This window comes from Mesoplodon bidens (genome assembly GCF_964165515.1).
Source record: "Mesoplodon bidens genome assembly, chromosome: 5".
Taxonomy (NCBI): Eukaryota; Metazoa; Chordata; class Mammalia; order Artiodactyla; family Ziphiidae; genus Mesoplodon; species Mesoplodon bidens.
In genome coordinates, this window is record NC_138161.1 from 69768266 (window position 1) to 69791812 (window position 23547).

Genomic DNA, 23547 nt, shown 5'->3' on the forward strand with positions numbered 1-23547 from the left:
GGGAATTTAAATACTATGGTACATGAACTCTCTGAGAACTAGTTTCATAATCTGTAATAAATATCTGCCTGTTCTGCTTGATCCTGATAATTAAATGAAGTAATACAGGTGAAATGGCTTAACACTGTAACAGAACTGTATACCAGTGGCATTTATCACTGACATTTATATTCCTTGACTACTGATTTTAGAGAAATTAAAAATAGTGGAAAGGAGATGGATCAGAGAAGGTTTGGGGGTGTGGAATTAAAAGGCACCCTGTGGGAATTCCCTGGTGGTCCAGTGGTTAGGACTCGCGCTTTCACTGCCCGGGGCCATGCCGTGCCGCTGCCAAATTAAAAACAACAAAAAATAAAAATAAAAGGCACCATGTCATAATAGATATTGTAGGATGAAGGAGAAGGTGGAATAAAATATGGCTGAGGTTTCTAGCCTAGAAGCCTTGTGTTATAAACAAACTAACAGCTCAAAGTTCAAACTTGCTATGGGAATCTGAACAACTTATTTAACTCTTTTGAGCATTGAATCCTCCTTTGGCAAAATGGGGATAGTAATATTTCTCTCCTAGAGTTGCTGGAGAATTATCTAACTGAGAGTTAATTCTGAATTAAGTTGAATGTTAAATAAACCAGAATTGTGCTTGATAAATGGAATTAGTTGTGGTGTAAATAATATGTATGTGTGGAACTATCTCCACAGAGAATACACATTTATTTCCAAGACACATGAAAAAGTTTATGAAAATTGAAGACATGTTAGGCCACAAAGGAAGTTTCAGAAATTCTAAAGTGTCATTCTTAAAAAAAAAAAAAATCAGAATATAAATGCCAAAAGTTTAGAAATCAAGAGAAGATAGCTAATAAATACATTTTAGAAACTAATTGAAATATAGATTAAAGAGCCAATAATCTACAGAAAATAATGGAGTTTATCAAAGTTCAGTATGCAAAAATCAATTGCATTTCTTGACTTTAGCAACAAAAATGTAAAATTATAATTTTCAGAAAGATAAAATTAATAAGAGCAACAGAAATATAAATTTCTCAAATATTAATCGAATAAAGTATGTGCAAGACCTTTGTAAATGAAATTATAAAACTGTATTAGGACCTTAAAAAGAACTAAATGAATTGAGAGATGCCATGTTCACGAATAGGAGAATTCAGAATTGTACATTTCTGTTTTTTCCCAACTGATCTATAGATTCAGTGCAATGACGATCAAAATCTTAGTTTTTTCCCTAACTTGAAAAATTACTCCTAAATTTTATGTACAAGAGCAAAGGGCTAAGAATAAGCAAAAACACTCCTGAAGAAGAACAAAGTGGGAAATTTGAATTAAGATGGCATATTATTAGCACAGAATAGACAAACAGATCAATAAAATAGAGTCCACAAAAAGACCCACATGTTTATAGAACTTGGACATATGACAGTGCTGGCACAGAGAATCTGTGTGTGGGGTTGGAGGGAGAAAAGATTTTTCAGTAAATTATACAGCAATAATTATTATCTGTATGAAAAAATTGAAAGTAGCCCTGTCCCTTATTCTGCCTCACACAGTTCCAGGTGGACTACAGACTTGAATGGTAAAGGCAAAACTATAAACATTTGGAAGACATATAGGAGAAGATCTTTATGACTTTGGAGTAGAGAATAAAATCTTTAAAAAGACAAAAGCACAAACCATGAAAGAAATGATTGATAATTTTTTAGTGAAAGAATCCTTAAAGTGAAAGAACAAAAGAAAATATTTTCAGTGTATATAATGGATAAAAGATTAATATCCAGAACATATAAAGAACTACAATAGCCCAACAGAAAAATGGGCAAAAGACTTGAAGATACTTAACCTCATTACACTATGATAATTGGGGAAATGAAAATTAAAATGACAAGATACCATTTCACACCATCACATTCACTTTTTTTTTTTAATCTGACAATATCAAGCAGGATATGAGATAACAGGGACTCATCCACTATTGGTGAGGCTGTGAATTAGTATAACTACCTTGGAGAACAATTTGGCACAGTCTTGTAACGATGAAGATAGGAAGACAAAGCCCCATGACAAAGCAATTCTATTCCTAGTTTTATACTCCTGAGGAATTCTTGTACCATGGTATCAGGAGATAATCTACAAAAATGTTCATTGCACTGTTTGTAATAGCAAAAATACAGGAATAAAACACGATGTTCATCAATAGTAGAATGGATGAATAAATTGTAGTATATTCACGTGATGGAACACCATACAGCAGTGAACATGATTCAGCTGCAGCTATACACAACAACACAATCAAAAACTGGACAAATAAGCAGTATATTGTTTAAAGAGATAAACTTCAAGGTAATGATATATTTAAAAATAAAGACAGTAGTTACTCTGAAGGGACAGGGAATTCCCTGGTGGTCCGGTGGTTAGGACTCAGCGCTTTCACTGCAGTGGCCCAGGGTCAATCCCTGGTGAGGGAACTAAGATCCCTCAAGCAGCTCTGCACAGCCAAAAAATTAAAAAATGAAGGGAGGAACACAAAGAGAGCTTCAGAGATACAGTAACTTTTTTCTTTCTTAAATTGGGTAGTGAGAACACTGGTGTTTGTTGTGTTATTCTTTATGCTTTACAAATTTTGTATATATTTTTAATCTATGCAAAATTTATTTTTAGAATTTGCAAAAATTAAATCATATTAGAAATAAAAATATTTAGATTTAAACAATAATGAAGGCATTGTATAACTTGATAGAACAAAACTTATGATTTCCAGCTATGTGCATAATACATGCCTGGCACTGCTCCAACCACTGGGGATATAACAGACAAAAAAATCTTGCCTTTTTGGAACTTCCATTCTATTTGGAGAAAAGAGATGATAAATAAAATCACTTTCTAAATATTACAGTGTAGAAAAAGGTGATATGTATCATGGAGAGAAACAAAGGAGAATAGGAAATGTTTAGGAGGAGGGAGAAGAAAGGCCTCAGTGAGAAGATGGAATTCAGCAAAGAGAGATGGGGATGTGAGCCATGTAGCTATCTGGGGAAAGAGTATTCCAGACAGAGGGAACAGCAAGAGCAAGAGCTCTCCAGTGGGTGGAGAGACTACAAGCCAATGTGCCTGGAGTTGTGTAAGCAAGGGCAACAGGAATTCTGTTGGCTGTTATGAGGACGTTGGCCTTTACGTTAGTCGAAATGGTGAGAGATTAGGGATTTGGGGGCAGAGGAGGGAAGTGATTTGTCTTTTTAAACAGAATCTCTTTGCCTATTGTGTTGACTGAAGGAGGCAAATACAAGGAGACCAGTTTGGAGTGTATTGCAATGACCCGGCACAGAGCAGTTAGTGGTATGGACCAGGGTAGTAGTGTAGGATAGGTGCAAAGTGCTCATATTCTGGATTTATTTTGAAGAATTTACTGACTGATCAGGTGTGGGGTATGAAAGCAAAAGAAAAGGAGACAAATAGTGTTCCATTTTTGTCTTGGCAACTGGAAGGATGGAGTTATCATGAAATGAAGTAGAGATGACTGTAGACAATCAGACTGGAAGGGAAATATCAGGAACTCAGTTTTGCAGTGTTAACTTTCAAGATGTCTTTTGGAGTGGATATGTATAGTAAGCAGGCAGATATATGGGTCCAGAGGTCAGGGAAGAGATCTAAACTAGACATTTACATTTGGGAGTCATTGAGATAGAGAGGGTATTTAAAGCCATGAGATCTTACCTAGATGATGAGTCTACATGAAGATACAGAAGGTCTATGAACTTATTCCCAGGCATCCCAACATAAGAAGTTGAAGAATTAAGGGGGAACCTACAAAGGAGTCTCAAAAGGAGTGGCCAGAGAGATGGGGAGAACCATGGTCTGATACCATAGCAGTATTATTGACCTTGAAAAAGTAATTTCAGTGGAAAGATAGGAATGAAAGCTTGATTGAAATGGGTTCAAGAGAAGATAGGAGGAGAGGAATTGGAACAAGGAATATAAACAACTCTTGAATTTTTCTACAAAAGTGGAAATAAATGTCTTACATAGAGGGGGAAGTGGGGTCAAGAGAAGTCTTTAAAAAAAAAAAGGCAGAATGTTTATATGCTGATGGCAGTGATCCAGAACAGACAGAAAAATTTGTGTAGGAGAGAGGGCTAGAACAAAGTCCTTGAGTAGACAAGAGTAGGATGGGATCTAATTCACAAGAGAAGGGATTGTCCTTAGATAGGAATGTAGACATTCTTCTACAGACTCTATAGGGAAGAAGAGTATATGAGTACAGGTGCTTCTGTGCAGTAGATATGGTAGTGTAAGCTTGTGGAAGTTCTCACCTGATTGCTCCTATTTTCTCTGTGAAATAGGAAACTAGGTAATCAGCTGAGAGTGAAGATGGTGGGAAAAGTGTTGGAGGTTTGAAGAAAGAGTAGGAATTGTGAAATAGTCATCCAAGAGCATGGGAGAATGAACAGGCCAAGGAAGTATATTATGATTGCTGGCAGCGTTCACTTTGAGGTTCATAGTCATGAATTTGAAGCAAGAGTAGTTATTTTAGTAGATATTATTGATACTTTGCCCAGATTCTCTTGCATTCCTTTCTACTGTTTCCATGCACACACTGGTTTGGTGGCTTCTGCTTCCAGTAACCAGCACCTATGGCTCTTTTAGAGACTGTTCTTGCCTACTGGAGCCTCTTTTGCCCTGAATGTTGTAGTGCCTAAGATGGCACTGGAATGGAGGTACTAGTGGGAATGAAAGAAAGGAAATTATGATCAGACATAGAAATGCTTAAAAAATAGGATAATGCAGTGCTTGAGTTGTTGTTATTGATAAGGTATAGGGTGTGTCCCATAGAATGAGTGACAGTTCTCTTGGATATATACCTAGAAGTGAAATTGCTAGATCATATGGCAGCTGTATCTTCAATAAGAAGCTTTTAGTTTTCCTTTTATATTTCACCTGGGTCATTTACCATCATAAAACGCCAGTGCTTCATATATGACTGCATTATCAAAAATGCATCCAATCAGACATTTGGCATTAAAAAATGTCTTTGTAAGGTTCATTGCACCTTGACTCTTTGGAGCATCACAAATAAATTGTCCCATGTCAAGACAGACAACACAGCTTGAAGTGGTCCCATTTCCTGACCATTGTGGCAATGATCTCCACTTTCCTATGCTAAAAGGCACCCCCCACACAGGATTAGATGGTGCCAAGATGATTGCTGGGGAGGATGGGTCTGGCATATCAGAGTTAGAAGTAGACACTGGACGGACTGCTGCATTCAATCTGGACTACTCTTGTTCTTTGCAGATGGAGGTGGAGGCCTAGGGAGAAACTTCAGGAAAAAAAATGTTTTTAACTTTCCCCTATTACCTGTTACCTCAGGGATTAATTCGTCTTTTTTTTTTAGTTTAGGGCCTCTCTTTCATGCAGTTGAATTATTTAAAAGCTGTGTAAATGAAGATATAGATTGAATAATTTTGGTAGCTGGAGTGTATTTCCTTAGTTCACATGAGAATTTCTGTTCACAGGGCAGAGAAAGCCAGTGCCCTGGTGTCTGTGAGTCAACTGGGGCACTGTTGCACTTCCTGGCCCAGATATCCACTCTAGGACCTTGCTTATCAGAATTCCCTCTTTAGAGAGCTGTACTTGGAGTTCTCTCTCCAATGACAGATGTTGGAATACCAATCCAGCTGTTCCAGCATCCTTTAATTAATTTTCTGACTGATCACCTACAATCTCTTCTCCCAGCCTTTCTTTGCTTAGATCTAGACATTGTTCTAGGTGCACTTCTGATAAAACTCATGATTTGCAGGTAGGAAGTGTGGTCTCCTCTACCTGTGTAGGTTGTAGATTCTCCAGCTGCCACGGTGTTACCATCTGCTGTATATCATCCAAAAGCTCATGTTCTTAGCTGCTGATAGCACCCCTCTTGGCATTCCCCCATTGAAATGGGTTCATTTTCATTTTGTGTTTTCTTTTGAAATTTCAGCAGGATTTGGGGAAAAGGAAAAATATATCTTTGTTATTGACCTTTTCTCTACTCTTATCTAGATCAGGACAGTCCAATCCAACCTTTTATCTCCAGAAGGGCTTTCAAGCATATGTACTCAGAAAAAAACCACCTGGCTCACTTCTTCCTAAAGCACATAAGGTATGGTATACAAACGCAATGATAAATTCCTTGTTGACTAATAAATGCATTTTATACACACAAAACAATTTAAATTGCTTTTAAAAATAATCACAATTATTAAATATAGAAAATGCATTTTATTTCTTAGATGAAAATTTCACTTTAATTGTATCCCCCCCTTTTAGTTTTTATTAAGGATTTGAGTTTGAAATCTGAGGCTGTGTTTCGGCTGTTAATCCTGAGCAATATCCAGTCCTCCTATGGATTTGATTCCTTCCTATACAATTAGCTAGAAACACAGTCACCCAGTAAATATTTTCAGTGCTACTCATTTATAGATATTTTGTACTTTGGTTAAATTATGTTTTAAAAAGCACATTATTAGGGCTTCCCTGGTGGCGTAGTGGCTGAGAGTCCGCCTGCCGATGCAGGGGACACGGGTTCATGCCTCGATCTGGGAAGATCCCACATGCCGCGGAGCGGCTGGGCCCGTGAGCCATGGCCGCTGAGCCTGCGCGTCCGGAGCCTGTGCTCCGCAACGGGAGAGGCCACAACAGTGAGAGGCCCGCATATCGCAAAAAAAAAAGAAAAAAAAGAAAAAAAAGCGCATTATTATATCTTATAACAATATATACTCACTGAATACTTTAATATATTTGATATGACAATTCCCTGATCTTTTGGTGATAAAAAGAAATATTTAAATAATCATTTTTGTATTATTCTCTAAATTGACAGTGAGAATTATAAAAGATTTTTGTTGAAAACTGACTCTGTTTTCAGAAAAACAGATATTATCTATGGATTTTTAGAGAAGAGAACATTAAAAGCATGATGCATATTTTGAATATTATTATCATGTATAACAGGTGCTTCCCAGGCCCAGCTGACTAGAGATGGGCCATTGAAGGGGGGTTTAATATCACAGTAATGGAAAATGCAGATTTTGACCTTCTTGGTCCTGTGTCATATTTCCAGAAAATGAAGTGACTTGGATGCTTAAGATAGAAAAAGTTTAGTAACTTTTATTAAGCCTCAACACTGCATGGCTGAAGGAAAATCCCCACTTGTAGGGAGAGATTTATGCCCCAATAAATAGCTGGGTTTGTCTCCTCTTGATAACGACCTAGATGTCTGGAAGACATCAGAACATAACATAATGCTTTCCACCCAAGGATCTGGAGTACTTTTGTTTCAACTTCCTTCATTTTTTCCAAATCTGCATGGGATAAAAGCAGTGTTCCCACACTGCCATCCACTTTATGACCAGCCTCCACCACTCTACCCCACCCCCCTTTCCCAGCACTAGGTGGTTATAAACACTTCTTTCTAGAGCCATTGGCACCACTGGCTGCTCTCACCTTGGTTATGGGTTTAGTCACTTCCCTGCTGTAGTTATTGCAGCAGTACCTGCTTTATCCCTGTTGTGAAAGTGAGCTTCATGGTTTCTTCTCCTTAGAAGTGGTCAGCCACCACTGCCTGAGTCTGGGGAAATGGACTTTGCAGGTAGATGAGTTGGCATCAGAGTTCTGCAGTAAGCTGTGTCCCTGGGTCCTGAGTGATAAGCCTGTATATCTGTCCTGGTTAAGGAAGCCCTTTTTTTCTCCTCTTTTATTTGGGCTCCTGCTTCAGTACCAGCTTGCTTCTCATTGCCTTCTTACCCAGTAGTTATCTTGAGCTCCATGGCAGCTCTGGGTACCAGGAAGGATCCCCACACCCCTGCCTTGGAAACAAGTTCCTCCATTGATCTCCCGAAGGAGTGGGTGCATTTCCTTTCTACCAGCACCCACTGGCCTTCCCCAGCACTCTGTAGTTGACTGTGCCCAGAGTGTTGGAATAGAGAGCCCGCATGGGAAACTGGAGTTGGGGGGTTGGGGGGGTGGGGAGCAAAAGCAAGAGTGAGCCAGCAAGCAGGGAACTGGTAAGAAAAAAAAGGGATGTTTTTATGATGATACATGTGAAATATTGTGGTCAGGAAATGTCACCTTCATATTATCAGAGTTAGGAATAAGCCCCATGCACATGCCTATCCTTTTAGCCTAATTAAATGACCAATTTTTAGTGCTGGCCTAATTTGTAATTGTAATAATCCCACTAAGATGACTTTATTTTGTTAAAGCAATTATTTTTTTTAATTTAATTTTATTCTTTTATACAGAAGGTTTTTATTAGTCATCCATTTTATACACATCAGTGTATACATATCAATCCCAATCTCCCAATTCATCACACCAGCACCCCCACTCCCCGCTGTTTCCCCCCCTTGGTGTCCATACATTTGTTCTCTACATCTGTGTCTCTATTTCTGCCCTGCAAACCGGTTCATCTGTACCATTTTTCTAAGTTCCACATATATGCGTTAATATACGATATTTGTTTTTCTCTTTCTGACTTACTTCACTCTGTATGACAGTCTCCAGATTCATCCACATCTCTACAAATGACCCAATTTCATTCCTTTCTATGGCTGAGTAATATTCCATTGCATATATGTACCACATCTTCTTTATCCATTCGTCTGTCAATGGGCATTTAGGTTGCTTCCATGACCTGGCTATTGTAAATACCGCAGCAATGAATATTAGGGTGCATGTGTCTTTTTGATTTATGGTTTTCTCCAGGTATATGCCCAGTAGTAGGATTCCTGGGTCATATGGTAATTCTATTTTTAGTTTTTTAAGGAACCTCCATACTGTTCTTCATAGTGGCTGTATCAATTTACATTCCCACAAACAGTGCAAGAGGGTTCCCTTTTCTTCACACCCTCTCCAGCATTTGTTGTTTGTAGATTTTCTGATGATACCCATTCTTACTGGTGTGAGGTGATACCTCATTGTAGTTTTGATTTGCATTTCTCTAATAATTAGTGATGTTGAGCAGCTTTTCATGTGCGTCTTGGCCATCTGTATGTCCTCTTTGGAGAAATGTCTATTTAGGTCTTCTGCCCATTTTTTGATTGGGTTGTTTGTTTTTTTTAATATTGAGCTGCATGTACTGTTTATATATTTTGGAGATTAATCCTTTGTCCATTGATTCACTTGCAAATATTTTCTCCCATTCTGAGGGTTGTCTTTTCATCTTGTTTGTAGTTTCCTTTACTTTGCAAAAGTTTTTAAGTTTCATTAGGTCCCATTTGTTTATTTTTGTTTTTATTTCCATTACTCTAGGAGGTGGATCCAAAAAGATCTTGCTGTGACTTATGTCAAAGAGTGTTCTTCCTATGTTTTCCTCTAAGAGTTTTATAGTGGCTGGTCTTACATTTAGGTCTCTAATCCATTTTGAGTTTATTTTTGTGTATGGTGTTAGGGAGTGTTCTAATTTCATTCTTTTACAAGTAGCTGTCCAGTTTTACCAGCACCACTTATTGAAGAGATGGTCTTTTCTCCATAGTATGTTCTTGCCTCCTTTGTCTTAGATTAGTTGACCATAGGTGCGTGGGTTTATCTCTGGGATTTCTATCCTAGTCCATTGATCTATATTTCTGTTTTTGTGCCAGTACCATATTGTGTTCACTACTGTAGCTTTGTAGTATAGTCTGAAGTCAGGGAGCCTGATTCTTCCAGCTCTGTTTCTTTCCCTCAAGACTGCTTTGGCTATTTGGGGTCTTTTGTGTCTCCATACAAATTTTAAGATTTTTTTTGTTCTAGCCCTGCATAAAATGCCATTGGTAATTTGATAGGGATTGCACTGAATCTGTAGATTGCTTTGGGTAGTATAGTCATTTTCACAATGTTGATTCTTCCAATCCAAGAACATGGTATATCTCTCCATCTGTTGATATCATCTTTAATTTCTTTCACAAGTGTCTTATAGTTTTCTGCCTAACGGTTTTTTGTCTCCCTAGGTAGGTTTATTCCTAGGTATTTTATTCTTTTTGTTGCAGTGGTAAATGGGAGTGTTTCCTTAATTTCTCTTTCAGATTTTTCATCATTAGTGTATAGGAATGCAAGAGATTTCTGTGCATTAATTTTGTGTCTTGCAACTTTACCAAATTCATTGATTACCTCTAGTAGTTTTCTGGTGGCATCTTTAGGATTCGCTATGTATAGTATCATGTCATCTGCAAACAGTGACAGTTTAACTTCTTCTTTACCAATTTGTATTCCTTTTAGTTCTTTTTCTTCTCTGGTTGCCATGGCTAGGACTTCCAAAACTATGTTGAATAATAGTGGTGAGAGTGGACATACTTGTCTTCTTCCTGATCTTAGAGGAAATGCTTTCAGTTTCTCACCATTGATGTTTGCTGTGGGTTTGTCATATATGGCCTTTATTATGTTGAGGTAGTTTCCTTCTATGCCCACTTTCTGGAGAGTTTTTTTCATAAATGGGTGTTGAATTTTGTCAAAAGCTTTTACTGCATCTATTGAGATGATCATATGGTTTTTCTCCTTCAATTTGTTAATATGGTATATCACGTTGATTGATTTGCATATACTGAAGAATCCTTGCATTCCTGGAATAAACCCCACTTGATCATGGTGTATGATCCTTTTAATGTGCTGTTGGATTCTGTTTGCTAGTATTTTGTTGAGGATTTTTGCATCTGTGTTCATCAGTGATACTGGCCTGCAGTTTTCTTTCTTTGTGACATCCTTGTCTGGTTTTGGTATCAAGGTGATGGTGGCCTCGTAGAATGAGTTTGGGAGTATTCCTCCCTCTGCTGTATTTTTGAAGAGTTTGAGAAGGATAGGTGTTAGGTCTTCTCTAAATGTTTGACAGAATTTGCCTGTGAAGCCATCTGATCCTGGGCTTTTATTTGTTGGAAGATTTTTAATCACGGTTTCAATTTCAGTGCTTGTGATTGGTCTGTTCATATTTTCTATTTATTTCTGCTTCAGTCTTGGCAGGTTGTGCATTTCTAAGAATTTGTCCATTTCTTCCAGATTGTCCATTTTATTGGCATAGAGATGCTTGTAGTAATCTCTCATGATCCTTTGTATTTCTGCGGTGTCAGTTGTTACCTCTCCTTTTTCATTTCTAATTCTATTGATTTGAGTCTTCTCCCCTTTTTTCTTCATGAGTCTGGCTAATGGTTTATAAATTTTGTTTATCTTCTCAAAGAACCAGCTTTTAGTTTTATTGATCTTTGCTATCATTTCCTTCATTTCTTTTTCATTTATTTCTGATCTCATTTTTATGATTTTTTTCCTTCTGCTAACTTTGGGATTTTTTTGTTGTTCTTTCTCTAATTGCTTTAGGTGCAAGGTTAGGTTGTTTATTTGAGATGTTTCCTGTTTCTTAAGGTAGGATGGTATTGCTATAAACTTCCCTCTTAGAACTGCTTTTGCTGCATCCCATAGGTTTTGGGTCGTCGTGTCTCCATTGTCATTTGTTTCTAGGTATTTTTTTATTTCCACTTCGATTTGTTCAGCGATCACTTCGTTATTGAGTAGTGTATTGTTTAGCCTCCATGTGTTTGTATTTTTTACAGATCTTTTCCTTTAATTGATATCTAGTCTCATAGCGCTGTGGTCGGAAAAGGTACTTGATACAATTTCAATTTTCTTAAATTTACCAAGGCTTCACTTGTGACCCAAGATATGATCTATCCTAGAGAATGTTCCATGAGCACTTGAGAAAAATATTTATTCTGGTTTTTTTTGGATGGTATGTCCTATAAATATCAACTAAGTCCATCTTGTTTAATGTATCATTTAAAGCTTGTGTTTCCTTATTTATTTTCATTTTGAATGATCTGTCCATTGGTGAAAGTGGGGTGTTAAAGTCCCCTACTATGAATGTGTTACTGTCGATTTCCCCTTTACGGCTGTTAGTATTTGCCTTATGTATTGAGGTGCTCCTATGTTGGGTGCATAAATATTTACAATTGTTATATCTTCTTCTCGGATCAATCCCTTGATCATTATGTAGTGTCCTTCTTTGTCTCTTCTAATAGTCTTTATTTTATTTTATTTTATTTTTTTTATTAGTTTCTGCTTTATAACAAAGTGAATCAGTCATACATATACATCTGTTCCCACATCCCTTCCCTCATGCATCTCCCTCCCTCCCACCCTCCCCATCCCACCCCTCCAGGCGGTCACAAAGCACTGAGCTGATCTCCCTGTGCTCTGCGGCTGCTTCCCACTATCTATCTACCTTACCTTTGGTAGTGTATATATGTCCATGCCTCTCTTTTGCTTTGTCACAGCTTACCCTTCCCCCTCCCCATATCCTCAAGTCCATTCTCAAGTAGGTCTGTGTCTTTATTCCCGTTTTACCCCTAGGTTCTTCATGACATTTTTTTTTAATTCCGTATATATGTGTTAGCATACGGTATTTGTCTTTCTCTTTCTGACTTACTTCACTCTGTATGACAGACTCTAGGTCTATCCACCTCATTACAAATAGCTCAGTTTCGTTTCTTTTTATGGCTGAGTAATATTCCATTGTATATATGTGCCACATCTTCTTTATCCATTCATCCGATGATGGACACTTAGGTTGTTTCCAGCTCCGGGCTATTGTGAATAGAGCTGCAATGAACATTTTGGTACATGTCTCTTTTTGAATTATGGTTTTCTCAGGGTATATGCTTAGTAGTGGGATTGCTGGGTCATATGGTAGTTCTATTTTTAGTTTTTTAAGGAACCTCCATACTGTTGTCCATAGTGGCTGTACCAATTCACATTCCCACCAGCAGTGCAAGAGTGTTCCCTTTTCTCCATACCCTCTCCAGCATTTATTGTTTCTAGATTTCTTGATGATGGCCATTCTGACTGGTGTGAGATGATATCTCATTGTAGTTTTGATTTGCATTTATCTAATGATTAATGATGTTGAGCATTCTTTCATGTGTTTGTTGGCAGTCTGTATATCTTCTTTGGAGAAATGCCTATTTAAGTCTTCTGCCCATTTTTGGATTGGGTTGTTTGTTTTTTTGCTATTGAGCTGCATGAGCTGTTTATAAGTTTTGGAGATTAATCCTTTGTCAGTTGCTTCATTTGCAAATATTTTCTCCCATTCTGAGGGTTGTCTTTTGGTCTTGTTTATGGTTTCCTTTGCTGTGCAAAAGCTTTGAAGTTTCATTAGGTCCCATTTGTTTATCTTTGTTTTTATTTCCATTTCTCTAGGAGGTGGGTTCAAAAGGATCTTGCTGTGATTTATGTCATAGAGTGTTCTACCTATGTTTTCCTCTAAGAGTTTGATAGTTTCTGGCCTTACATTTAGGTCTTTAATCCATTTTGAGCTTATTTTTGTGTATGGTGTTAGGGAATGATCTAATCTCAAACTTTTACACGTCCCTGTCCAGTTTTCCCAACACCACTTATTGAAGAGGCTGTCCTTTCTCCACTGTACATTCCTGCCTCCTTTATCAAAGATAAGTTGGCCATATGTGCGTGGGTTTATCTCTGGGCTTTCTATCCTGATCCACTGATCTATCTTTCTGTTTTTATGCCAGTACCACACTGTCTTGATTACTGTAGCTTTGTAGTATAGTCTGAAGTCAGGGAGCCTGATTCCTCCAGCTCCGTTTTTCGTTCTCAAGATTGCTTTGGCTATTCGGGGTCTTTTGTTTTTCCAAACAAATTTTGAAATTTTTTGTTCTAGTTCTGTGAAAAATGCCAGTGGTAGTTTGATAGGGATTGCATTGAATCTGTAGATTGCCTTGAGCCATAGAGTCATTTTCACAAAGTTGATTCTTCCAATCCAGGAGCATGGTATATCTCTCCATCTATTTGTATCATCTTTAATTTCTTTCATCAGTGTCTTATAATTTTCTGCATACAGGTCTTTTGTCTCCTTAGGTAGGTTTATTCCTAGATATTTTATTCTTTTTGTTGCAATGGTAAATGGAGTGTTTTCTTGATTTCATTTTCAGATTTTTCATCATTAGTATACAGGAATGCCAGAGATTTCTGTACATTAATTTTGTATCCTGCTACTTTACCAAATGCATTGATTAGCTCTAGTAGTTTTTTGGAAGCATCTTTAGGATTCTCTATGTATACTATCATGTCATCTGCACACAGTGACAGCTTTACTTCTTCTTTTCCAATTTGGATTCCTTTTATTTCCTTTTCTTCTCTGATTGCTGTGGCTAAAACTTCCAAAACAAGGTTGAATAAGAGTGGTGAGAGTGGGCCGCCTTGTCTTGTTCCTGATCTTAGTGGAAATGGTTTCAGTTTTTCACCATTGAGGACAATGTTGGCTGTGGGTTTGTCATATATGGCCTTTATTATGTTGAGGAAAGTTCCCTCTATGCCTACTTTCTGCAGGGTTTTTATCATAAATGGGTGTTGAATTTTGTCGAAAGCTTTCCTGCATCTATTGACATGATCATATGGTTTTTCTCCTTCAACTTGTTAATATGGTGTATCACATTGATTGATTTGCATATATTGAAGAATCCTTGCATTCCTGGAATACACCCCACTTGGTCATGGTGTATGATCCTTTTAATGTGCTGTTGGATTCTGTTTGCTAGTATTTTGTTGAGGATTTTTGCATCTATGTTCATCAGTGATATTGGCCTGTAGTTTTCTTTCTTTGTGACATCCTTGCCTGGTTTTGGTATCAAGTGATGGTGGCCTCGTAGAATGAGTTTGGGAGTGTTCCTTCCTCTGAAATTGTTTGGAAGAGTTTGAGAAGGATGGGTGTTAGCTCTTCTCTAAATGTTTGATAGAATTCGCCTGTGAAGCCATCTGGTCCTGGGCTTTTGTTTGATGGAAGATTTTTAATCACAGTTTCAATTTCAGTGCTTGTGATTGGTCTATTCATATTTTCTATTTCTTCCTGAGTCAGTCTTGTCAGGTTGTGCATTTCTAAGAATTTGTCCATTTCTTCCAGGTTGTCCATTTTATTGGCATAGAGTTGCTTATAGTAATCTCTCATGATCTTTTGTATTTCTGCAGTGTCAGTTGTTACTTCTCCTTTTTCATTTCTAATTCTATTGATTTGAGTCTTCTCCCTTCTTTTCTTGATGAGTCTGGCTAATGGTTTGTCAATTTTGTTTATCTTCTCAAAGAACCAGCTTTTAGTTTGGTTGATCTTTGCTATCGTTTCCTTCATTTCTTTTTCATTTATTTCTGATCTGATCTTTATGATTTCTTTCCTTCTGCTAACTTTGGGGGTTTTTTGTTCTTCTTTCTCTAATTGCTTTAGGTGCAGGGTCAGGTTGTTTACTCGAAATGTTTCCTGTTTCTTAAGGTGGGATTGTATTGCTATAAACTTCCCCCTTAGAACTGCTTTTGCTGCGTCCCATAGGTTTCAGGTCGTCGTGTCTCCATTGTCATTTGTTTCTAGGTATTTTTTAATTTCCTCTTTGATTTCTTCAGTGATCACTTCGTTATTGAGTAGTGTATTGTTTAGCCTCCATGTGTTTGTATTTTTTACAGATCTTTTCCTGTAATTGATATCTAGTCTCATAGCATTGTGGTCGGAAAAGATATTTGATACAATTTCAATTTTCTTAAATTTACCAAGGCTTTATGTGTGGCACAAGATATGATCTATCCTGGAGAATGTTCCATGAGCACTTGAGAAAAATGTGTATTCTGTTGTTTTGGGATGGAATGTCCTATAAATATCAACTAAGTCCATCTTGTTTAATGTATCATTTAAAGCTTGTGTTTCCTTGTTTATTTTCATTTTGGATGATCTGTCCATTGGTGAAAGTGGGGTGTTAAAGTCCCCTACTATGATTGTGTTACTGTCGATTTCCCCTTTTATGGCTGTTAGTATTTGCTTTATGTATTGATGTGCTCCTATGTTGGGTGCATAAATATTTACAATTGTTATATCTTCTTCTTGGATCGATCCCTTTATCATTATGTAGTTTCCTTCTTTGTCTCTTCTAATAGTCTTTATTTTAAAGTCTATTTTGTCTGATATAAGAATTGCTACTCCAGCTTTCTTTTGATTTCCATTTGCATGGAATATCTTTTTCCATCCCCTTACTTTCAATCTGTATGTGTCTCTAGGTCTGAAGTGGGTCTCTTGTAGACAGCATATATATGGGTCATGTTTTTGTATCCATTCAGCCACTCTGTGTCTTTTGGTGGGAGCATTTAGTCCATTTACATTTAAGGTAATTATTGATATGTATGTTCCTATTCCCATTTCCTTAATTGCTTTGGGTTCGTTATTGTAGGTCTATTCCTTCTGTTGTGTTTCTTGCCTAGAGAAGTTCCTTTAGCATTTGTTGTAAAGCTGATTTGGTTGTGCTGAACTCTCTCAGCTTTTGCTTGTCTGTAAACGTTTTAATTTCTCCATCAAATCTGAATGAGATCCTTGCTGGGTAGAGTAATCTTGGTTGCAGGTTTCTCTCCTTCATCACTTTAATTATGTCCTGCCACTCCCTTCTGGCTTGTAGAGTTTCTGCTGAGAGATCAGCTGTTAACCTGATGGGGATTCCCTTGTGTGTTATTTGTTGTTTTTCCCTTGCTGCTTTTAATATGATTTCTTTGTGTTTAATTTTTGACAGTCTGATTAATATGTGTCTTGGTGTATTTCTCCTTGGATTTATTCTGTATGGGACTCTCCGTGCCTCCTGGACTTGATTAACTATTTCCTTTCCCATATTAGGGAAGTTTTCAACTATAATCTCTTCAAATATTTTCTCAGTCCCTTTCTTTTTCTCTTCTTCTTCTGGAACCCCTATAATTCGAGTGTTGGTGCGTTTAATGTTGTCCCAGAGATCTCTGAGACTGTCCTCTGTTCTTTTCATTCTTTTTTCTTTATTTTGCTCTGCATTAGTTATTTCCACTATTTTATCTTCCACCTCACTTATCCGTTCTTCTGCCTCAGTTATTCTGCTATTGATCCCATCTAGAGTATTTTTCATTTCATTTATTGTGTTTTTAATCGATGCTTGATTCATCTTTAGTTCTTCTAGGTCCTTGTTAACTGTTTCTTGCATTTTGTCTATTCTATTTCCAAGATTATGGATCTTGGAAATAGAATCCTGAATCAGCTTTACTATCATTATTCTGAATTATTTTTCAGGTAGACTGCCTATTACCTCTTCATTTGTTAGGTCTGGTAGGTTTTTATCTTGCTCCTTCACCTGCTGTGTGTTTTTCTGTCTTCTCATTTTGCTTATGTTACTGTGTTTGGGGTCTCCTTTTTGCAGGCTGCAGATTCGTAGTTCCCGTTGTTTTTGGTGTCTGTCCCCAGTGGCTAAGGTTGTTTCAGTAGGTTGTGTAGGCTTCCTGGTGGGGGGGACTAATGTCTGTGTTCTGGTGGTTGAGGCTCAATCTTGTCTTTCTGCTGGACAGGTCCACGTCTGGTGGTGTGTTTTGGGGTGCCTATGGCCTTATTATGTTTTTAGGTAGCCTCTCTGCTAATGGGTGGGGTTGTGTTCCTGCCTTGCTAGTTGCTTGGCATAAGGTGACCAGCACTGTAGCTTGCTGGTCGTTGACTGAAGCTGGGTGCTGGTGTTGAGATGGAGATCTCTGGGAGATTTTCGCTGCTTGATATTATGTGGAGCTGGGAGGTCTCTTGAGGACCTGTGTCCTGAAGTTGGCTCTCCCACTTCAGAGGCACTGCACTGACTCCTGGCTGCAGCACCAAGAGCCTTTCATCCACCCGGCTCAGAATAACAGGGAGAAAAAGTAGAAAGAAAGAATTAGTAGAAGAAAGAAAGAGAGAGGGAAAGAAAGGAAGAAGGGAAGAAAGGAAGGAGGGAAGGAAGAAAGAAAGGAGGGAAGGAGGGAGGAAGGATGGAAAGAAAGAAGGAAAGAGGAGGGAGGGAGGGAGGAATGAAAGCAAAAGGAAGAGTGAATGGAAGAAGGGAGGGAGGGAGGAAGGAAAGAAAGAAAGACAGGAGGGAGGGAGGGAGGAAGGAAAGAAAAAGAAAGTGGAAAGAAGAAGGGTGGGAGGGAGGGAGGGAGGAACGAAAAAGAAAGAAGGAAAGGAGGAGCGGAGGGAGGGAGGGAGGAAGGGAAGGTAGGAAAAAAAGAAAGAGCAGGTAAAGTAAAATAGAATAAAGTATGAAATATAGTAGCGTTATTAAAATTAAAAAGTAATTATTGAAAAAAAAACGGACCGATAGAACCCTGGGACATATGGTGGAAGCAAAGCTATACAGAGAGAATCTTACACAGAAGATTACACATACACATTCACAAAAAGAGAGCAGGGGGAAAAATCAAAAATCTTGCTCTCCAAGTCCACCTCCTCAATTTGGGATAATTCGTTGTAAAAAGAGGAAAAGGGCGAGAAGTCTGAAATCTTGCTCTCTAAGTCCACCTCCTTAATTTGGGATAATTCGTTGTAAAAAGAGGAAAAGGGGGGAAAGTCTTAAATCTTGTCCTCAAAGACCACTTCCTCAATTTGGGATGATTCACTGTCCATTCATGCACTCCACAGACGCAGGGCACATCAAATGGACCGTGGAGCTTTAATCCGCTGCCTCCGAGGCTGCACAGAGAGATTTCCCTGTCTCTGCTCTCACAGCTCCCGGGTCTCAGCCTTGGACCTGGCCCCGCCTCTGCGCGTAGGTCGCCGGAGGGCGTCCGTTCTTCGCTCAGACAGGACGGGTTTAAAGGAGCCGCTGATTCGGGGGCTCTGGCTCACTCAGGCAGAGGGGAGGGAGGGGCGCGCAGTGTGGGGCGGGCCTGCGGCGGCAGAGGCCGGCGTGACGTTGCAGCAGCCCTTGGCGCTCCGTGCCCTTTCCCGGGAAAGCCGTCCCCGGGTCCCGGGACCCCGGCAGTGGTGGGGTGCACAGGCCCCCCCAGAAGGCGGGGCGGATAGTGACCCGCGCTCGCACACAGGCCCCGCGGCGGCAGCAGCCCCAGCGTCCCACACCCGTCTCCGAGGTCCGCGCCTTACCCGCGGCTCGCGCCTGTCTCCGGCGCTTCCCCAAGCAGCCCTCTTAATGCCCTCTCCTCGCGCACCAGGAAACAAAAGAGGAAAAAGTCTTTTGCCTCTTCGGCAGCTCCAGACCCTTTCCCCGGACTCCCTCCGGGCTAGCCGTGGTGCACTAACCCCTTCAGGCTCTCTTCCCGCCGCCAGCCCCCGTCCTCTCCCTGCGCTCCGACTGAAACCCGATACCCGAGCCTCAGCTCCCAGCCCCGCCCGCCCCGGCGGCCGAGCAGACAAGCCTCTCGGGCTGGTGTGTGCCTGAGGGCACCGATCGTCTGTGCCAGAATCTCTCCGCTTTGCCCTCCGCACCCCTGTTGCTGTGCTCTCCTCCGCTACTCTGAAGCTTTCCCCCTCCGCCACCTGCAGTCTCCGCCCGCGAAGGGGCTTGTAGTGTGTAGAAACCTTCCCTCCTTCACGGCTCCCTCCCACTGGTGCAGGTCCCGTCCCTATCCTATTGTCTCTGTTTATTCTTTTTTTCTTTTGCCCTACCCAGGTATGTGGGGAGTTTCTTGCCTTTTGGGGGGTCTGAGGTCTTCTGTCAGCGTTCAGTAGGCGTTCTGTAGGAGTTGTTCCACGTGTAGATGAATTTCTGATGTATCTGTGGGGAGGAAGGTGATCTCCGCATCTTACTCTTCCGCCATCTTCCTCCGGGTCCTCAATAGTCTTTATTTTAAAGTCTATTTTGTCTGATATGAGAATTGCTACTCCAGCTTTCTTTTGATTTCCATTTGCATGGAATATCTTTTTCCATCCCCTTACTTTCAATCTGTATGTGTCTCTAGGTCTGAAGTGGGTCTCTTGTAGACAGCATATACATGGGTCTTGTTTTTGTATCCACTCAGTCAATGTGTGTCCTTTGGTGGGAGCATTTAGTCCATTTACATTTAAGGTAATTATCAATATGTATGTTCCTATTCCCATTTTCTTAATTGTTTTTGGTTCGTTATTGTAGGTCTTTTCCTTCTGTTGTGTTTCTTGCCTAGAGAATTTCCTTTAGCATTTGTTGTAAAGCTGGTTTGGTGGTGCTGAACTCTCAGCTTTTGCTTGTCTGTAAACGTTTTAATTTCTCCATCAAATCTGAATGAGATCCTTGCTGGGTAGAGTAATCTTGGTTGCAGGTTTTTCTCCTTCATCATTTTAAATATGTCCTGCCAGTCCTTTCTGGCTTGCAGAGTTTCTGCTGAGAGATCAGCTGTTATCCTGATGGGGATTCCCTTGTGTGTTATTTGTTGTTTTTCCCTTGCTGCTTTTAATATTTTTTCTTTGTATTTAATTTTTGATAGTTTGATTAATATGTGTCTTGGCATATTTCTCCTTGGATTTATGCTGAATGGGACTCTCTGTGCTTCCTGGACTTGATTAACTATTTCCTATCCCATATTACGGAAGTTTTCAACTATAATCTCTTCAAATATGTTCTCAGTCCCTTTCTTTTTCTCTTCTTCTTCTGGGACCCCTATAATTTGAATGTTGGTGCATTTGATGTTGTCCCAGAAGTCTCTGAGACTGTCCTCAGTTCTTTTCATTCTTTCTTCTTTATTCTTCTCTGCAGTAGTTATTTCCACTAGTTTATCTTCCAGGTCACTTATCCGTTCTTCTGCCTCAGTTATTCTGCTATTGATCCCATCTAGAGTATTTTTCATTTCATTTATTGTGTTGTTCATCATTCCTTGTTTCATCTTTAGTTCTTCTATGTCCTTGTTAAATGTTTCTTGCATTTTGTCTATTCTATTTCCAAGATTTTGGATCATCTTTACTATCATTATTCTGAATTCTTTTTCAGGTAGACTGCCTATTTCCTCTTCATTTGTTAGGTCTGATGGGTTTTTTTCTTGCTCCTCATCTGCTGTGTGTTTTTCTTTCTTCTCATTTTGCTTGTATTACTGTGTTTTTTTTCTCCCTTTTGCAGGCTGCAGGTTCGTAGTTCCCGTTGTTTTTGCTGTCTGTTCCCAGTGGCTAAGGTTGGTTCAGTGGGCTGTGTAGGCTTCCTGGTGGAGGGGACTAGTGCCTGTGTTCTGGTGGATGAGGCTGGATCTTGTCTTTCTGGTGGGCAGATCCACATCTGGTGGTGTGTTTTGGGGTGTCTGTGGACTTATTATGATTTTAGGCAGCCTCTTGGCTAATGGAAGGGGTTGTGTTCCTGTCTTGCTAGTTGTTTGGCCTATGGTGTCCAGCACTGTAGCTTGCTGGTCGTTGAGTGAAGCTGGGTGCTGGTGTTGAGATGGAGATCTCTGGGAGATTTTCGCCATTTTATATTATGTGGAGCTGGGAGGTCTCTTTTGGACCAGTGTCCTGAAATTTTCTCTCCCACCTCAGAGGCACAGCACTGACTCCTGGCTGCAGCACGAAGAGTCTTTCATCCACACGGCTCAGAATAAAAGGGAGAAAAAGTAGAAAGAAAGAATTAGTAAAAGTCGAAAGAAAGCAAGCAAGCAAGCAAGCAAGAAAGAAACAAACAAACAAAAAGAAAGAAAGAGAGAGAGAGGGAGGGAGGGAGGAAGGAAAAGAGGGAAGGAAGGAAAAAAGAAAGAAGGAAAGAAGATAAAGTAAAATAAAATAAAGAAAAGAAAATAACGTTATAAAAAATAATAATTATTAAGAAAAGAATAAAAGGATGGATAGAACCCTAGGACAAATGGTGGATGTAAAGCTATACAGACAAAATCTCACACAGGAGTATACACATACACACTCAGAAAAAGAGGAAAAGGGGAAGAAATCATAAATCTTGCTCTCAAAGTCCACCTCCTCAATTTGGGATGATTCGTTGTCTAAAGGAGGGAAGGAAGGAAAGAAGGAAGGAAGGGAGGGAGGGAGGGAGGAAGGAAAGAAAGAAAGATAAAGTAAAATAAAATAAAGTAAGATAAAATAAAGTTATTAAAATAAAAAATAATTATTAAGAAAAAAATTAAATAAAAAAACGGATAGAACCTTAGGACAAATGGTGGAAGCAAACCTATACAGACAAAATCTCACATAGAAGCATACACATACACACTCACAAAAAGAGGAAAAGGGGAAAAAAATCATAAATCTTGCTCTCCAAGTCCACCTGCTCAATTTGGGATGATTCCTTGTCTATTCAGGTATTCCACAGATGCAGGGTACATGAAGTTGATTGTGGAGCTTTAATCTGCTGCTTCTGAGGCTGCTGGAAGCGATTTCCCTTTCACTTCTTTGTTCTCACAGCTCCCGGGGCTCAGCTTTGGATTTGGCTCCACTTCTGCGTGTAGGTCGCTGGAGCTCTTTGCTCAGACAGGACAGGGTTAAAGGAACAGCTGCTTCGGGGGCTCTGGCCCACTCAGGCCGGGGGGACCGAGGGGTATGGAGTACAGGGCGAGCCTGCGGCAGCAGAGGCTGGCGTGACGTTGCACCAGCCTGAGGCGTGCCGTGCATTCTCCCGGAGAAGTTGTCCCTGGATCCCGGGAACCTGGCAGTGGTGGGCTGCACAGGCTCCCCGGAAGGAGGGTGTGGATAGTGACCTGTGCTCTCACACAGGCTTCCTGGTGGCGGCAGCAGCAGCCTTAGCGTCTCATGCCCGTCTCTGGGGTCCGCGCTTTTAGCCGCTGCTCGCGCCTCTCTCTGGAGCTCCTTTAAGCAGCGCTCTTAATCCCCTCTCCTCAAGCAGCAGGAAACAAAGAGGGAAGAAAAAGTCTCTTGCCTCTTCGGCAGCTCCAGACTTTTCCCCGTACTCCCTCCCGGCTAGCCGTGGTGCACTAACCCCCTGCAGGCTGTGTTCACACCACCAACCCCAGTCCTCTCCCTGCGCTCCGACCGAAGCCCGAGCCTCAGCTCCCAGCCCCCGCCTGCCCCGGCGGGTGAGCAGACAAGCCTCTCGGGCTGGTGAGTGCCGGTCGGCACCGATCCTCTGTGCGGAAATCTCTCCGCTCTGCCCTCCGCACCCCTGTCGCTGCGCTCTCCTCCACGGCTCCGAAGCTTTCCGCCTCCGCCACCCACAGTCTCCGCCCGCGAAGGGGCTTCCCAGTGTGTGGAAACCTTTCCTCCTTCACAGCTCCCTCCCACTGGTGCAGGTCCCGTCCCTATCCTTTTGTCTCTGTTTATTCTTTTTTCTCTTGCCCTACCCAGGTACATGGGGAGTTTCTTGCCTTTTGGGAAGTCTGAGGTCTTCTGCCAGCGTTCAGTAGGTGTTCTGTAGGAGTTGTTCCACGTGTAGATGTATTGCTGGTGTATCTGTGGGGAGGAAGGTGATCTCCGCGTCTTACTCTTCTGCCATCTTCCCCGGAAGTCTGTTGGAAGATTTTTAATCACAGTTTCAATGTCATTACTTGTGACTGGTCTGTTCTTATTTTCTATTCCTTCCTGGTTCAGTCTTGGATGGTTATACCTTTCTAAGAATTTGTCCATTTCTTCCAGGTGGTCCATTTTATTGGCATAGAGTTGCTTGTAGTAGTCTCTTAGGATGTAGTAGTCTCTTAGTATTTCTGTGGTGTCTGTTGTAAATTCTCCTTTTTCATTTCTAATTTTATTGATTTGAGTCCTCTCCCTCTTTTTCTTGATGAGTCTGGCTAATGGTTTATCAGTTTTGTTTATCTTCTCAAAGAATGAGCTTTTAGTTTTATTGATCTTTGCTATTGTTTTGTTTCTATTTCATT

The 23547-nt window shown here is 40.2% G+C and overlaps 1 protein-coding gene across 6 annotated transcripts in view; it reads left to right on the top strand.

The window, feature by feature from the left end:
* ACAD11 (acyl-CoA dehydrogenase family member 11) overlaps positions 1–23547 on the top strand; it is a 108773-nt gene that overhangs the window by 1108 nt on the left and 84118 nt on the right. For all 6 annotated transcript variants that reach the window (XM_081235426.1, XM_081235427.1, XM_081235424.1 and 3 more), the window contains exon 2: positions 6046–6145. In XM_081235426.1, coding sequence (XP_081091552.1) covers positions 6046–6145 — 100 coding nt within the window. The remainder of the gene's footprint in view (positions 1–6045; positions 6146–23547) is intronic.